The 18,127-nt window shown below is 40.8% G+C and overlaps 2 protein-coding genes across 4 annotated transcripts in view; both read left to right on the plus strand.

The window, feature by feature from the left end:
• LOC124013648 (ATP-binding cassette sub-family D member 2-like) overlaps window positions 1–14,354 on the plus strand; it is a 21,778-nt gene extending 7,424 nt beyond the window's left edge. Inside the window, exons 4-10 of the mRNA XM_046328012.1 lie at window positions 2,583–2,751; window positions 8,256–8,350; window positions 9,106–9,251; window positions 10,386–10,531; window positions 11,317–11,401; window positions 11,598–11,723; window positions 12,617–14,354. Of these exons, the coding sequence (XP_046183968.1) occupies window positions 2,583–2,751; window positions 8,256–8,350; window positions 9,106–9,251; window positions 10,386–10,531; window positions 11,317–11,401; window positions 11,598–11,723; window positions 12,617–12,830 (981 nt within the window). The 3' untranslated portion in view covers window positions 12,831–14,354. The remainder of the gene's footprint in view (window positions 1–2,582; window positions 2,752–8,255; window positions 8,351–9,105; window positions 9,252–10,385; window positions 10,532–11,316; window positions 11,402–11,597; window positions 11,724–12,616) is intronic.
• A 2,660-nt stretch (window positions 14,355–17,014) lies between these two features.
• The window catches only part of LOC124014023 (kinesin-like protein KIF21A), a 47,476-nt gene continuing 46,363 nt past the window's right edge, over window positions 17,015–18,127 (plus strand). For all 3 annotated transcript variants that reach the window (XM_046328667.1, XM_046328668.1, XM_046328669.1), the window contains exon 1: window positions 17,015–17,387. In XM_046328667.1, coding sequence (XP_046184623.1) covers window positions 17,347–17,387 — 41 coding nt within the window. In that variant the 5' untranslated portion in view covers window positions 17,015–17,346. The remainder of the gene's footprint in view (window positions 17,388–18,127) is intronic.

The following is an 18,127-nucleotide window of genomic DNA, read 5'->3' on the forward strand; positions in this document are numbered from 1 at the left end:
ACAATGGAGTTGTCAACCGTGATGGCGAGATCATGGAACGGGCAGTCCTTCCCCGGGAGGAAGAGCAGCTCCGTCTTGCCGAGGTTCAGCTTGAGGTGGTGATCCATCATCCACACTGATATGTCTGCCAGACATGCAGAGATGCGATTCGCCACCTGGTCATCAGAAGGGGGAAAGGATAAGATTAATTGTGTGTCGTCTGCATAGCAATGATAGGAGAGACCATGTGAGGTTATGACAGAGCCAAGTGACTTGGTGTATAGCGAGAATAGGAGAGGGCCTAGAACAGAGCCCTGGGGGACACCAGTGGTGAGAGCGCGTGGTGAGGAGACAGATTCTCGCCACGCCATCTGGTAGGAGCGACCTGTCAGGTAGGACGCAATCCAAGTGTGGGTCGCGCCGGAGATGCCCAACTCGGAGAGGGTGGAGAGGAGGATCTGATGGTTCACAGTATCGAAGGCAGCCGATAGGTCTAGAAGGATGAGAGCAGAGGAGAGAGAGTTAGCTTTAGCGGTGCGGAGCGCCTCAGTGATACAGAGAAGAGCAGTCTCAGTTGAATGACTAGTCTTGAAACCTGACTGATTTGGATCAAAAAGGTCATTCTGAGAGAGATAGCGGGAGAGCTGGCCAAGGACGGCACGTTCAAGAGTTTTGGAGAGAAAAGAAAGAAGGGATACTGGTCTGTAGTTGTTGACATCGGAGGGATCGAGTGTAGGTTTTTTCAGAATTACTCCAGCATCTTAATTGTCCAAACGCACGGCCGCTTTCCCACTCTATATGGCTATAGAAATGTCACAAATGCCTTACTGCATCATTCCCAAACATTCTATGAGTTTATGAAAATGTGAAAAATTCTCGCTTGTCAGAAAATGTTTGTCTTTTTTATTTAAAAAAAAATAATATTCTTCCTGGGGGTGTACAGATTTGAATAAGATTGAATATTGTTCAAGTGCTGTCACTTTAAGGCTTTCCCCCTATGCCACTCTGCTGGCTGGCTGGCTTTGCCTAGCTGTGAATAAACCTCCATCTGGTTTATAATTATAATCCTCCACCAGGGAAGACTACACCTAGTAGCCCTCTCTCCCTGGAGAGAGTTAACACAGCCAGCCAGCCCCAGAGGCTGCCTGCCACAATCCATGTAGCCTGTCTGGCTGGGTTCAGCTCCTCATTACCAATCCAACAGCACCCTAACTAACCTGGAAGAGATCTCCTTGAAATGTTTGAGGTTTTGCATGCAACTCATTTGAATCACGCATGTATGACTGATTCGATTTGTGTAGGCATGCAGCACTGTAGACTGTGCATCCTCTGTAATATCTAGGTAATCTGTTTGTGTCTAGGATATCTGTAATGGCTAGGTAATCTCAGTAATGATCATATACCGTAGGCCTATTTCTAGTCTGTTTAGGTTGTTTTCAGGGAGTTCCCTCTAGCAGTAACATATAAGGAGATGATTCCATGACTGGAATTGTTTCTGTCTCTAGGCTACAGTTTGTCACTCTCTCTCCATCCCCAAGTGTGAGAACAGGTTGCTCCTGTTGCTCCTGTGAGAACAGGTTGCTCCCGTGAGAACAGGTTGCTCCCGTGAGAACAGGTTGCTCCCGTGAGAACAGGTTGCTCCCGTGAGAACAGGTTGCTCCCGTGAGAACACGTTGCTCCTGTTGCTCCTGTGAGAACAGGTTATTCCTGTTGACACTACACTCTTAGAGAAAAAGGTGCTATCTAGAACAACAACAAAAACTTCTTTGGCTGTTCCCATGGGATAACCTTTTGAAGAACCACTGTTGGTTCCAGGTAAAACCCTTTTGGGTCACAGTCATCCAGGCTGTATCACATCCGGCCGTGATTGGGAGTCCCATAGGGCGGCGCACAATTGGCACAGCGTCGTCTGGGTTTGGCCGGGGAAAGCCGTCATTGTAAATAAGAATTTGTTCTCAACTGACTTGCCTAGTTAAATAAAGGTAGAAAAATGATTATTTAAAAAAATAGAACCCTTTCCACAGAGAGTTGTACATGGAACCCAAAAGGGTTTTACCTGGAACTGAAAAGGGTTCTCCTATGGGGACAGCTGCAGAACCCTTCTAGAACCCTTTTTTCTAAAAGTGTACAGCCGTCCCATTATACAGGCTATGACATCTGTAGGAAGGCCCCGGGCCATCATCAGTACTGTGCGTTCCCTAAACACAGATACATGCAGCTATTAAAAAACAAAAACAGCCATTGTTTAGAGTCATATTAAGCTATGAGTGAAAATGAGTTGCATAAATTATACAGAGGGCTTTTGCATCATCTGATCAAATAATGTCCCTTCACCTTGTACTGTTATCCTGACCAGATTTTCAGTGCACATACACTGCTATACACGAAGCTCTGCTGCTGGCTGCTCCCGTAGTTCACGTGCATTAATGTAAGTGTTTTCCCAAAGACACACACACTGCTCTTCTTTGCAAGCATCTACTTTTGGGCAGTGGTAGGGAACTCTGTTGGGTAAGATGACCTAACTGACCCCTTTCTGTTCAGTCTGACTCCAGTGTTATTTACCTCAACGAATGACCTCTGACCTTTCTGGTTGTCTGTAATAGGTCACAGAGCTGGCAGGCTACACAACGCGCGTCTACAACATGTTCCTGGTGTTTGGCGAGGTGCAGAGGGGCGTGTACAAGCGCTCATCCACATCTACCACGGGAACAGGAGAGAAGAAGAACGTGGCCAGGCCAGAGATGCACATCGATGGGCCTTTGGAAATCAAAGGTAGACTGTCTGAGATGTTAATCAATTAGTACACATTTGTCCAGGATACACATACACATTATGAGACACTTAAATGTCATGCTATTTCCTATTCAGTACACAACTATACCATAGTATACCACTTTACTACAGGGGTTGGTGGTAGCATCTGGGTTAGAGAGGCGGGCCGGTAGCCTGGTAACCGAAAGGTTGCCGGTTCGAATCCCCGAGCTGCATGCAGGGAGAGAGCCAGCAGCCGTAGGGTTACCAGCCTCAATGATAATTGTGCATCTTGTAACGTCATTATTCGCGATTCATTCAGGATATTCCGTAATCACGATAGCATCCACATGAATGAAGAAGTGTTCAGAAACACAATCTATTCTTATTTACAATAAAAGTGACTCCAAAATGACACAATATTCACCATTCATTTCTATTGGGCACAAAATAATCTGAAACAACCAAAATAAACAGCAAATCCATCCAACAAATTTGTAGTCACAAGATTGATGTCGTCGTTGCGTGGTAGTAATACTGGATCAAATACTCTAATACACATTTAGTTGATTTTGTCCCAATACATTTGGTTCCCTAAACTGTGGGGGGCGGCAATGTACAAAAGTGCTGTAATTTCTAAAACGGTTCACCCGATATGGATGAAAATACCCTTAAATGAAGGCTGACAGTCACTTTAACCTCATAGTCATTGTATAATTTCATATCCAAAGTGCTGGAATACAGAGCCAAAACAACAATGAAAAAGTTACTGTCCCTATACTTTTGGAGCTCACTCTATATGCACAAATGTTGAGCAAACTCACTATCCAACTGCAGCTTGTTGCCTTAAAATTGTACGTTGAATCAACTTTAATGCTATTTTGTTGAGCAAACTCACAATGCTATTGCATCTTGTTGCCTTACAATTACAGTATACGTTAAATCAACATATTCTTTTAAAGGTTACAGAGAGACATAGAGTCCGCCCCAAATGGCACCCTATTCCCTATATAGTGCACTACTTTCAGTGTTTCTCCATATTAATTTACCAGTGGCAGGCCACCGCTTCTAAATCGTTGCCGCATATATATATAGTTGAAGTCAGAAGTTTACATGCACCTTAGCCAAATACATTTAAACTCAGTTTTTCACAATTCCTGACCTTTAATCCTAGTCAGAATTCCCTGTCTTAGGTCAGTTAGGATCCCCACTTTATTGTAAGAATGTGAAATGTCAGAATAATAGTAGAGAAATTATTTCTTTCAGCTTTTATTTCTTTCATCACATTCCCAGTGGGTCAGAAGTTTACATACACTCAATTAGTATTTGGTAGCATTGCCTATAAATTGTTTAACTTGGGTCAAACGTTTCGGGTAGCCTTCCACAAGCTTCCCACAATAAGTTGGGTGAATTCTGTCCCATTCCTCCTGACAGAGCTGGTGTATCTGAGTCAGGTTTGTAGGCAATCCTTGCCCGTACACACTTTTTCAGTTCTGCCCACAAAATTTCTATTGGATTGAGGTCAGGACTTTGTGATGGCCACTCCAATACCTTGACTTTGTTGCCCTTAAGCCATTTTGCACCACAACTTTGGAAGTATGCTTGGGGTCATTTGCAAGCCTCCCCCTTTTCCCTCCAAACATAACGATGGTCATTATGACCAAACTGTTCTATTTTTGTTTCATCAGACCAGAGGACATTTCTCCAAAAAGTACGATCTTTGTACTTTGCAGTTGCAAACCGTAGTCTGGCTTTTTTATTGTGGTTTTGGAGCAGTGGCTTCTTCCTTGCTGAGCGGCCTTTCAGGTTATGTTGATAAGGGCTCATTTTACTGTGGATATAGATACTTTGTACCTGTTTCCTCCGGTATCTTCACAAGGTCCTTTGCTGTTGTTCTGGGATTGATTTGCACTTTTCGCACCAAAGTTTGTTAATCTCTAGGAGGCAGAACGTGTCTCCTTCCTGAGTGGTATGGCGGCTGCGTGGTCCCATGGTGTTTATACTTGCGTACTATTGCTTGTACAGATGAACATGGTACCTTCAGGCATTTGGAAATTGCTCCCAAGGATGAACCAAAACTATAGTTTGATAACAAGAAATTTGTGGAGTGGTTGAAAAAACAAGTTTTAATGACTCCAACCTATGTGTATGTATACTTCCGACTTCAACTGTATGTATACAGTACCAGTCAGAAGTTTGGGCACACCTATTCATTCAAGGGTTTTTATTTATTTGTACTATTTTCTACATTGTAGAATAATAGTGAAGACAGCAAAACTATGAAATAACACATATGGAGTCATGTAGAAACCAAAAAAGTGTTAAACAAATCCAAATGTATTTTATATTTGAGATTCTTTTAAGTAGCCACCCTTTGCCTTGATGACATCTTTGCACACTCTTGGCATTCTCTCAACCAGCTTCATGCCGTGCCGATATTTTTATATATTCAGTGTATATAAAAAATAAATCGCCATGGTAAAACGTTTTCAGGGTAAAGTTAAATGACTAAAACAGAGAAAGTATGTATAAAATAAAACGGATCTATATATTAAACATTAAATATGGTCATCTTTGAGAACTGACAATCACCAAATTAAAGCTAGACAGTAAGGCAGAATCTATTCTGCTAGAATGTTTGAGTCATTCAGATGGCATAAGAACAATGCATAAGTGTGTAGAATTGCAGGACATTTTCTCTAATCGGCACATTTTCTCTCAGCCACATGGCAAAATGTATAAAATTGCAGGAAATTCGCTTTAAAACTTAAATGTTTTCTCTCCGCCCCATGACAGAATGTGTAGAATTTGAAAACAGCTACATTTTTTCTCTGCGGCCAGGAGGAGGGCCTCTAAAATGTTCAGTCGCCTGGATTTACAAGTTACAACATATATTTGTATCACTTTATGCATTCAGTCTTTTTTTTATTTTAAATTAGGTACGGTACGTTCGGAAAGTATTCAGACCCATTAACTTTTTCCCAATTTTGTTACGTTACAGCCTTATTCTAAAATGTATTAAAGAAATGTTTTCCTCATCAATACCCCGTAATGACAAAGCTACAACAAGGTTTAAGAAATGTTTGCAAATGTATAAAAAATAAAAACAGAAATACCTTATTTACATAAGTATTCAGACTTTTTGCTAAGAGACTTGAAATTGAGCTCAGGTTTATCCTGTTCACATTGATCATCCTTGATGTTCCTACAACTTGATTGGAGTCCACCTGTGGTAAATTCAGTTGATTGGATATGATTAGGAAAGGCATTCACCTGTCTATATAAGATCCCGCAGTTGACAGTACATGTCAGAGCAAAAACCAAGCCATGAAGTTGAAGGAATTGTTCTTAGAGCTCCAAGACAGGATTTTGTTGAGGCACAAATCTGGGGAAGGGTACCGAAACATTTCAGCAGCGTTGAAGATCCCCAGGAACACAGTGGCCTTCATCATTCTTAAACGGAAGAAGTTTGGAACCACCAAGACTCTTCCTCGAGCTGGCCGCCTGGCCAAACTGAGCATTCTGGGGAGAAGGGCCTTGGTCAGGGAGGTGACCAAGAACCCGATAGTCACTAGGGTTTCACATTTTGGGGAATATTCAGAGGTGGAAACTTTCCATGAGAATTGATGGGAATATATGGGAATTAACGGAAATATATGCAAGTTAATATTAATGCATTTAAATCTAGGTATCATAAGTAGAAGTAATTGCAAATGATTCAATCCCTTCCAATATACATTTTTAAAACTATTTAGTTACGAATTGAACTTTAATTAAATGAGTTGACTCTTCACATGAGATGATTTCACTGAACAACAAAGTAAGGGAATATTGAATGATTCCCAATGACCCATCACATCTCCCAAAAACATTTGTAAAATGATAGTTTAGAAACTTAAACTTTGGTTGTCTTCCTGTCAGGCTTCCTTGTCTTCTCCCTGGACCTCCTCAATGTCCACCTCTTGAAAATCAGACTCTGAGGCCTCATCTTCACTGTCACTTTCCAACCTTGTTAAGGATGGCTCGTTGTCAGGTGCAAAAAGCCTACAATTTGTCCGGATGGCCACCAATTTTTCAACCCTTGTATTGGTCAGCCTGTTGCATGCTTTGGTGTGTGTGTTCCCAAACAAGGACCAGTTGCGCTCTGAGGCGGCTGATGTTGGTGGGGTTTGGAGGATGATGGACGCAACAGGGGAAAGAACCTTCGGTCCACAAAGTCCCTTCCACCAGTTGGCTGATGAGATATGCTGGTACGACTGCCATATTGCATCTCCATCCCAAAGCTCTTGAGGATCTGCAGAGAAGAATGGGAAAAACTCCCCAAATACAGGTTTGCCAAGCTTGTAGCGTCATACCCAAGAAGACTTGAGGCTGTATTCGCCAAAGGTTCGTCAACAAAGTACTGAATGGGGACTGTAAATGCAGATGGGCCATCCCAAGCCTCAGCCTATTCCTTTCAGGCTACAGGTTATAATGTTTTTAAAGGGAAAATTATATTTCAGATGGTGTCAACATAATCATGTATTCTTTCATTTTGGAGTAGAATGTTCTTTTCAAAAGTCACCAGAAGGGACCTTGTCACAGACGTTCCCCCCCACGCTAACTTTGCCACCGCTGCTGAAAAGAATCCTCATAGGAAACACTGACTTTTGACCAGAGACCTATGGGCCTTTGTCTTTTAGATTTGCTAACTTCTTAGTAATGACTCGGGACGTCGGTTTTGATAAGAAAACTTCTTTTAGTAAGAATACTTGTTGACGTTACATTTAACAACAATGGTTTTGGTACAGAGCAATGCAGGTAAGATGCTGTCGGAAAGTCAGCCACAATCACCCTCCACACCTGCACATAATTGGCGCGTTATCACTCATTCCTCTCACAAGGCATTCTGGAACTTGCAGTCAAAAAACAGAATTCAACACAACCCAATACAATTACATATGCAAATAAATCTAAAGAATTATCTCAAATATCTCAGCTCAAAGAATGAACTTAAACATTAACTCAAACACATTAAAGTTACAACATTGTCAAAAGTAGAGCACTATAAAGGGAGTAGGGTGTAATTTGGGACACAGCGTAAGCTAATCCTGTGCAGTGTATCTTTATTGACGTTTTTTCCAACCATCTTGGTCAAATTACTCCGCTGTAATCATGTTTTGTTTAGTTTTATTTTCATGTACACCTGATATGTACATCGACAGATTTTTTTTAACCATGTCAGCCCGGTATTCGAACTAGCCACGTTTTGGTTAGTAGCCCAACGCTCTAACCGATAGGCTAATACTAATGGTGAATGTGTGCATCTGGACATACTCGTCACTAACACAGCTAGTTAGTCAGTTGGCTACATCCTCAGTATCTACAGCTGCACTTTGTTTTTACACTTTCTCACACTTTTTAAATGCTGCCTCACATTTTTCTGGCACCCACATGTACTCTCGTTGACTGAACTGATCATATGAATTATTGATCGACACACAAAGACTGATTTCTCCTTTGTTTTTTGTTTCGGTCTTCTGCAGGAAGAGTCATCGATGTGGACAATGGCATCGTGTGTGAGAGTGTCCCTATCATCACTCCCAATGGAGACATAGTGGTCTCCAGTCTCAACTTCAAGGTGAGAAATATCACAGCAAAATCCTGGGCGATGTTCAGTGGTGATGAAACGTTTTCAAATGAAGTAAAAAACTTAAAATTAAGTAATATCTGAACTTATCCAATAAGAAAACAGATTTTTGTTTTCCATTTCTAGAGTGTTGTGAAAATGTGTCCTACTGAAGATCCTGCTCAGCATCCTACTAAATGTTGATGTGTGACACACAAATATAGTGATGTGTCACTATATTTGCCTAACTCTCTAGCCATCTTCCCCCAGGGTAGGGTTGTACATGCTTTTGTTCTTTGTTGTGTTACCGGGAAGTTAGCTCACTTTAAAATTTGAATTTCTTTTTGAAGTGAACCCTGGCTAGGAAGCACAGGAAGCACACATGTAATAATCACACACGTACACACACACACACACTAAATTGCACGGTATAAAATAAGGACAGTATGGCTTCCTAATACTCAACATAAACCATGTCAAAAAAATATGTAGGGACTACATAGAATCAAGTGATTCAGACTAGTCTGGCTTTTCCAAGCTCTTGTCATGGGTTGTTCGACACATGATGTCATGAGACTATTCAGTACTCCAAGGCTATAACGTGTGTGTGTGTGTGTGTGTGTGTGTGTGTGTGTGTGTGTGTGTGTGTGTGTGTGTGTGTGTGTGTGTGTGTGTGTGTGTGTGTGTGTGTGTGTGTGTGTGTGTGTGTGTGTGTGTGTGTGTGTGTGTGTGTGTGTGTGTGTGTGTGTGAATGCTGTTTATTGCAGGTGGAGGAAGGTATGCACCTGTTGATCACAGGTCCTAACGGCTGTGGGAAGAGTTCTCTGTTCAGGATCCTCAGTGGGCTGTGGCCTGTCTATGGGGGGCGGCTGCACAAACCCTCCCCACAACACATGTTCTACATACCACAAAGGTCAGTGGTTGTCACTGTCACACACATCCTTATGCCCACACATGTACTGACTCTGACACACATGTACCCATGTATAGATGTAGGATCTTCATTTGATCACTCTTTTGTTGCTGAGAATTTACCTGCACGGCAGGAAATGCAAACTTGTAGGGAATTCAACTCCTACAAAAAATGCCCATTAATTATAATCCACATAATAATTCACATTTCCTGTTGCTGCAGGATTATTTTCCTGCTGTAGCAAACTGACTCAAATGAAGATCCTACATTTATACATGTAAGCTTGCATAGAGGCACACACACAGGCATGCACGGGTGAATATTCTGTATGAATGCACACACACACACTCTATACACACAGTGAAAGGTATTGAAAATCAGCAGTAGGGATCCTTACCCTCTAGACTCAGTAACTGAATCTCCATGGAGAGTGAGAGAGAGAGAAACCAGACCTTAGAGTAGTGAAATATTTACCACATCTCCCAGGTGTTTGACGGCTTTTCAATAATCCTGAAACGTGACACACACTCACAGATTTGTATTGCTATCCTTGTGGCGGCCAAATAATTGAATCCCATCCAAATTCCTATCTTCTCTTACCCCTAAACCTAAATCAAACCCTAACCTTAACCTCACCATAACCCTAAACTTACCCTAAGCGTAACCTTAACCCCTAACCCTAAAACTATACTAAACCCTAACTCCTAACCGTTAACCCCTAACCCTATCCCCAACCTTAATTCTAACCCTAATTGTAACCCTAAACCTAACCCCTAAGCCTAAATTAGCATTTTTCCTTGTGTGGACCGGCAAATGTCCCCACTTGTCAGAATTTTCCTTGTTTTACTATCCTTGTGAGGACTTCTGGTACCCACAAGGATGGTAAAATAAAAACACAGACACACACACACACACACAGTTAAATGTATTAAAAATAAGCAATAGCTAACCTTACCCTCTAGACTCTCCATGGAGAGTGAGAGAGAGAAACCAGACCTTAGAGTCGTAAAACATTTACCAGATCTTCCAGGTGTTTCAACGGCTTTACTGGAATGGTGAAACATGACACACACTCAAACGTTTTTACCTAAATGTTGTGTCTGACTATCTCCCCCCTCCCCCTCTCTCCCTCAGGCCGTACATGTCCATTGGAACCCTGAGAGACCAGGTGATCTACCCAGACTCTCCAAAGGACATGCATGACCGAGGCTACAGAGATAAGGACCTAGAGGTCATACTGGACATCGTTAACCTCAACCAGATAGTGACCCGCGAGGGCGGTAAGAACCCGGGGAGGGGCAGTGAAGGAAATCCGATCTGAGTCAGCCTGGAAGAAAAAAGGCTGCGTGAAAAGAGGTAGCTGAAGCCTGACAAAACTCCCAGTAACCTATTTTGAAGCCATTTACCCTTGAGATGAATGATATGGTTTCCATGGGGATTCCCTAACAACAACAGACATGTACTGAATGGGGCCGTCTTAGTTCAGCTAACACATCCTTCCTCAAAACGTTTTTGTATCTCTTATCATACTATGCGCTGTCTGTAGTGCATTTGACCACTCAATAAGTTATTTCTGTATTTTTCTAGTGGCATCACTCTCTATATCATTGGTTTTATTAGGGACATGTAGAGTGTAGTTTAATTAAAGACCAGTGGTCCTGTTATTCTCCAACAATCAGCTCGATCTTTAATTATTTGTTACTTTTATTTCTTATTCTGATTTTTTGTTGTTGGTTGGTTTTTGTAATAAATAAAGCTGCATTGTTGGTTAGGGCGTGTAAGTAAGCATTTCACTGTAAGGTCTACCTACACCTGTTATATTCAGCGCATGTGACAAATACAATTTGATTTGATTGTGAGCGTGTTTGTGTATTTCTCCTACTGAATATTCTTGAACTTTGAACTTTCACCACAGTTGGTACCACGGTTACACACAATTTAAACCCTTTGCGTTGTTCTTTGTGTAGTGTTTAACCTACTTATTCCAATGGAGAATAAACTGTAGTCAGTGCCAGTACTTCCAATATTAGCTGGCTGTGATGTGTGTCTGTTTGTCTGTGTGTAGGTTGGGATGCAGAGATGGACTGGAAGGATGTGTTGTCTGGGGGAGAGAAACAGAGGATGGGCATGGCTCGCATGTTCTACAACAGGTGAGACTTGGCCTGCCATCTTAGGCCTTCTTATACCCTGTTGGAAAAACATAATAATAGATATTTAGAGGTGCTGTTGATGGAATAGCCCATATTCCTCTCTTGTTTGATAGCTGATTGATTGGTGGCTAGTTGATTTAATTCATTGTTCATTAGAGAGTTATACATGACTAAATTCCATTTTCTTGTGTGTCAGGCCAAAGTATGCCCTGTTGGATGAGTGCACCAGTGCTGTCAGCATTGATGTGGAGGGAAAAATATTCCAGGCTGCAAAGGATGCTGGGATATCATTACTGTCAATCACCCACAGGCCTTCCCTCTGGTAAGAGATATATATCATATCTGGACCAGTCTGTCCAGCCCAATTCTGATATTTTCTCCACTAATTGGTATTTTGACCAATCACATCAGGTATTTTCACGTCAGATATTTTTCAGAGCTGATCCGATTGGTCAAAAGACCAATTTGTGAAAAAAATATCAAAATTGGGCTGCCTGTGTAAATGCAGTCATAGTGTCTCCCCGATACTTAGGCAGAGCACCATGAGTATGGCAAGTAAGACTAGTCAGATAGTTTCTTCAACGTGTAATATTTTATGCCACTTTTGGTCTTGAAGCACACAGATTCTGTACTGAACACTGTAGAACAGTTTTAAAGGAAAACTGTATGTAACCCTGTCGAAAAAAATAAAAAATAAAATATTTTTAAAAAACAACGCAAAACAACTAATACGCTACAAGCAAATACACCACTAGTTGTCACGTCAGCAGTGCTCTGTTCTGTATTTTCTCTGAGTTAGCCTCAGGCATTAAACATGATTGCAGCGCAAACACAAACAGTACTACCACAATATTGTGCAAGTCTGTTCCTCTCAGGAGATTGCTGCTGCTATTTAGTTGCTTGTTTAACCTTAGCAGTCACTTAATAACCCTATTACATTTTACACAACATGACACTCGCTACAAGGCTGGGCACAGCACAAAATAATCACAACATAACTGCAACCACAATAGAACAGAAGACATGCAGCATCATTAACACTGCAATAATGTTTCATAACATAACACAACCATAAGGCCAATGACAATTGTATACATTTGGAAATAATGTTGTGCTTGGACTGGATAATGAATGAATTAAAAAGAGAAACATAGCGCAACCATGAAATAATCCCATCCTTAACCCATATTCTTGCTCCACTTTTCATACCTACAGGAAGTACCACACCCACCTGTTACAGTTTGATGGTGAGGGAGGATGGAGGTTCGAGCAGCTGGACACCGCTACTCGTCTCTCCCTGACCGAGGAGAAACAGCGCCTCGAATCCTCACTTGCGGGAATACCCAAGATGCAACACAGACTCAACGAACTCTGTAAGATCCTGGGAGAGGACTCAGTCCTCAAAACAGCCGACGCAGCAAAGGACTGAAAGAAAAGGAATGAAAGAAAGAGCGAGATGGATGTTAAGGAAGTCAAAGTATTATTTTTCTTTGTTTCAACGCACACCGACTGCATATTCCCATACGTGTCCAGTGTTGGGGTTGAATTTGAAGAATTCCTCAACAATGTTGTTTTATAGATGTTTTCATCGCTGGAATAGTTGAGACTTAAAATCTCTGACAAGCTGAGACTCACATTTTATTTGGTTGAACAATGAAGTAAAAATATTGTTCATTTTTAGCACTTTACTCAAGTTGAGGAAATGTAAATTGTTATTGCCGTTGTAGTTATCAAGTGAAGTAGTAGGCTTATGTTTTTTTGCGAGATGGTATTTTTCCTTATTTTATTGTGTAGATTTGCTTGTGTTAATAAAAAACTACTATGTACAGGAAAAGGCTCAAAGCTTTCCATTAAAAAAAATGCGTAGTTTTATGAGACAAGTTTAAAAGATTGACGTTTCGGCATTTAATCGCCTCCTACGTCAGTCTTTAAACTGGTCTAATAATACGTTGTTTTAATTATGGCGATCGAGCGTTGCGCCTTTACCTGTCCAATGATGTCTACTAATGTTTTTATTTAACCTTGACTCACTTTGGTTGAGCACATCTTTATATAAAAAAATAGTAGAAAGGTAATTGGATGATATGAAACAATGATCATCCGAGTTTTTACAATCATATGAAGTTATTCATTAAGGTTAGGCTAATAAGCATACAGTTTTAAAGGTAGCCCAGCTGGTCAAATTTAAAGTAACATAAATGAGTGTCCCCTTGGCGCTGGGTTATGTCATAAGGACATCTTCCTTATTACATTACTGGATGTGTTTTTCACAGGTTTTCCCCTCAGAACTGCAGTATAGTAATATATTCAAAATACCTATCTGGCTCTGCATTTTAAATAACACCCTTCCCTAGACCTATATAGTGCACTAATTTGACCTCAGGCCTGATTTGCCTTTGTTAGTGGCTAAGAGATGGTTATCTTAGGAGCTATTATTGGACATTAGTGCATAAGTGACAGCTGTTGGTCTGTTGCAATAGGCTTCTGGTTAACTGAACAAATACAATGGATTTCAAGGCATCCTGTCTTGTCTCCAGCAGAGCACAGCAGGAATTGGACTGGGCTCGCTCACACAAACGCACGCACAAGAACGCTAACACACACACATCACCTGGCAAAGCCCTCCTCACTGTCACTAGGGTAATATCTGTGGAACAGGATGTTTTGTGTCGTCTCGGTCTACAATCTTCACCCCCTATAAGAAATAATGTCACATCTTCAGCAAGAGGTTTACATTGTGTTCTACGATAACCACTGTTGATTTCCGTTGTGGTTCAGTACGGTTTACTTGGTTGCTGAGAACAATGAACTGTTACCTTGTTATATCCACCCACACTTAAAATCAATCTAGTTCAGCAATTCATATTTGTTATCAGCGACTTATCTCAGACTGTATACTGTGAACTTTGTTGTTCCTTTTTTTGATAATGTCATAAAATGTATTTTTAATGTGGTGCATTTTAGAGTTTGATAATGCTGCCTCTGTTCAAACCTGTCTGTGTACAGTAAATCTTCTGCTGAACAAAGCTGTCAGCTCTGCTGAGGTTACTATATGTCAAATCCAAGACCAGTCCTTCTAGTACTGTAGCCTTATAGCCTGGCTGTGTTAGTGCATCACCTATGCCAGGGTTCACCAATTGGCGGTCCGTGGACCGAATTTGACCCGCAGGTGATTTTAATTGGCCCCCCCCAAGAGCAAAAAAAAAAGTGTATTTTTATTTTTTATTGTTTGACATGAAAGACTTAAACACCAGCAAATCAGCTCCTAGTGATTTACATTTTGGAAATGTCAAAGTATTCCCAAGCATAATAGATATATGTGATCGAATACAGATGTAAGCAAGGTTTAAAATTATGTTAAAGTCAAATATTATATATGTTTGGGCTTCTTGCCGTCAATTTGCAGACTTCAAATTATTTGTAATTATTTTCGGCCTCCCTGACCAGCCGTTCAAGAAAAAAATCAGCGACTGAACCAAGTTAATGATTCCTGCCCTATACTGTATTTTCAATCAGTAATACCTACAAATACTGAGTATACTGATTGGGTGACACATAGTAGTGCTTGGTTATTTGTTTGGCTTATACCCTGACTAACAACATCAGTGTCACAGAATGAAATCAGTAACTGCAATGGCAGAGTATTTACACTTGTTGTACACATACAAGTGTAGAACAAGTGCAACTACTATATTTTTACCACTACATCTCAGACTAAACTGTCTTAAAGAGAAGTGACATGGAAAAGAATGTATGTAAGTTATAAATATGTAAACTATATATTGTAATGTTAATATGGTACTTATATTTGCCTTTGCATGGAATGGGTGAGTGTGAGTGATGCCTCAATCACATTATATTTGAACTGTCTCTTTCAATCATTGCTAAACAGAGAGCATTGTGGGAGGATAAATCAAATAAATTGCACCATGTATAGTTAGTTAGTTGTTCATGGAAGTGAAGTATTGGACTTTTGTAATATACTTGGGTATAACTACTGTTATAAATAGGTTATAAGCCTGAAAATAACCTACATATTCAGGCTTCTCATTTTTTGGGATTCTAACTAAATACTTTGTGTCTTGAAATGGACACCTGACATAGTGAAACCTGATTTGACTGTACTGTAAAAGAAAACAACCTGTGTTGCTCAGCCCTGTTGATAGGAAGTATCTATAGTATACTACTGGATGAAACAGTGTCTTAAAGTGACTGAGAATAGTATGGAATGAGTAGAATCAAGAGGTGATGCTTGAAACTATATATGAAAACATGTATACGTGACCGTGAGTTAGCTATCTAACCAATACTATGGATCAAACTCAAACAAAATCAAATATACTTTTGATATTCTATAAAATTGCAACTGTTAAGTTATGGCTACTCTAGTATGTTCCCACAACACGTTTACTTACTAACAATTCATGGATACAATTCTTTTGTCAATTTTTTAACAAGTGGAACATCCAAATGTAATGTATTTGACGTGTATCATAGCATTTTACTTTGTCATAGGCAATTCATTCAATTTTGGCAACTGTGACAATTTCAGTTTGATTTGCAAAATGGTTGTTAATTTAATGGAACCTCTTGTAACTAATGCATGTGTTGTCGTTATTTTCTTAAACTAATTTCTGTTATGTGAATGGGGTCTGTATTGTGCTATAGGCCTAGTGATGCTGTTTCAGTCAAGAAAGACATGGGACTGACAGACAATAAGAGGCATTGTCTCCCCTCTTTTCTAGTCTCCTTTTGACATTTTTTATGGTGAGAAAACAGACCAAATGTTTTCATTAAGCCCACCTGTTCTGGTACTGTTGTTCATTCTGCATGTGAGGATGTGCACTGAGTGTTCATTTACATCAATGTGAAAATGTATTTTCCTGTAAATAAAATAAGACAACCACTAAGACTGCAAAACTCAAGTAATTGACTCATTCATTGGTCTGTTGTGTTGTTATTAGTCAGCATTTTGTGGTTGGTTGCTTATTCCAGCCTCAGAGTACAGGGGCATTCAATGTAACGTGTATCTGATGCCATCTAGTGTATAAAGACGGAAATTATTTGGATCAAACTGCACTTTTATAATCTTTTATAACCAATGACCACACGATGCTGCCTTGCTCCATCCACACACCCGTATATCAGTAATGTCATTGCAACACTAACTATTAGGCCTACACCATTTGGTATTTCACAAACATATTCACGTTAGATTGGAATGTCAAACTGTATGGCTACATACAATATGCCAATGCTCTTCGTTTTTAATTAGATCGGCGGTTTTTAACTGCATTGGACGTTTTAAATTGCATTGCAGGTAACAAGCTGGTGTGATTGTTTGAGACTCAGCTAGTGGCAATCAATAATCCAACATATTCCATCAATTGGCCTCTATAATTGGCCTTGAGATGGTTACCATTTACCGAACCGTTTAATATTCGTAAGAAAACGATATACATTCACTTGAATGATTACAATGAACGGTGTTAAAAATGAGAGCGCCCACGATGTTTCTTCACTCATTCAATGGGGTTGATATTTTCCCACTGTCGGGTTGGTAGGGGACATCTCAGAAGGCGTGGCTTGATTACGTTTCACTCCTCCCGTCACACACACAGGAGCGGGCAAGTGTATTTTTCTGTCCCTATCACCTCGCAAGGCTGGCCTCTACACGGGAATAATGCAATGTCATTGAAAATGTTACCTCGTATATCGTAGCCTACGTTTATTCAGAATGCGCCTCGCCCGAGATATAAGCACAGACAATAGCACGCTAATGCTGACTTCGTATTGAAATGATTTGTATCAGGTGGATGTGAGCTGCGGTGGCTCAAGCGCATCGGTAACGAAGCTGCATGCTGTAAAACCGTTAAATAAAAAGAAAACCAAGCTGTTTATATCGTGGTTGTTCCAGCAGTGACGACCCTCCGGACGTCGTAACCATGAGCGGACAGGACGAAAGTTCGGTGCGGGTCGCGTTGAGGTAAGCCTGTGACATTGGATGGTGTTCTGTTCTGTCGGAAAATAATGGTCATCCTGGTCACGCCTCTCCAGGATAATGTACCTATATTATTATGGTGACAATGCCGGTGTTGATAAACCACAGCACGGGCTGTTATAATGGCCTAGTTACTGTGCAATAGCACGAATGTGTGGATAGCCTGAACATTTGCGCATTGGTTCCAAAATAACGCACAGTAGACTACAATGTGGCAAAGCAATCGACGTTTACGTAGGGATTATGGATAGCAATAACACTATGTTTCTCCCGGCGTTTATTCTCGGACACATGTCAAATGTCAAACAGCTAAAGCAACACGGCCGTGGATTTGTTTTAAGTGTCACCATCAGCCCCCCGTATAGGCCAACACAATTTCGTAGGTAATGTTTCATGGGTTTCCTTTGTTGGTGCTTAAGCTACAGTACACCTTGTCTCAGTGTCCTGGCTGCAGACATAGTGACTACATGGATTTATGAATGAAGGGAGAAGGGGCGGATTTTGGCACGAGAAAGCAATACCGCTTGCGTCTGTGTGTGTCATGGATCTGTAATGTCATGTGAGAAGGATCGGTGGAAGACAGACTAAGACCTGGTTACACCGCTCACTCGTTACTGCAGGCAGACTTTGACCCAGTACTCTGTTTACTAAGTCTCTGTCTGGACTGGGCCTTGGTTTTACAAGCCTCTCTCCTGCATATACATGCAGCCATATTCATGAGACAA

Source organism: Oncorhynchus gorbuscha, linkage group LG25 (assembly GCF_021184085.1).
Source record: "Oncorhynchus gorbuscha isolate QuinsamMale2020 ecotype Even-year linkage group LG25, OgorEven_v1.0, whole genome shotgun sequence".
Taxonomy (NCBI): domain Eukaryota; kingdom Metazoa; phylum Chordata; class Actinopteri; order Salmoniformes; family Salmonidae; genus Oncorhynchus; species Oncorhynchus gorbuscha.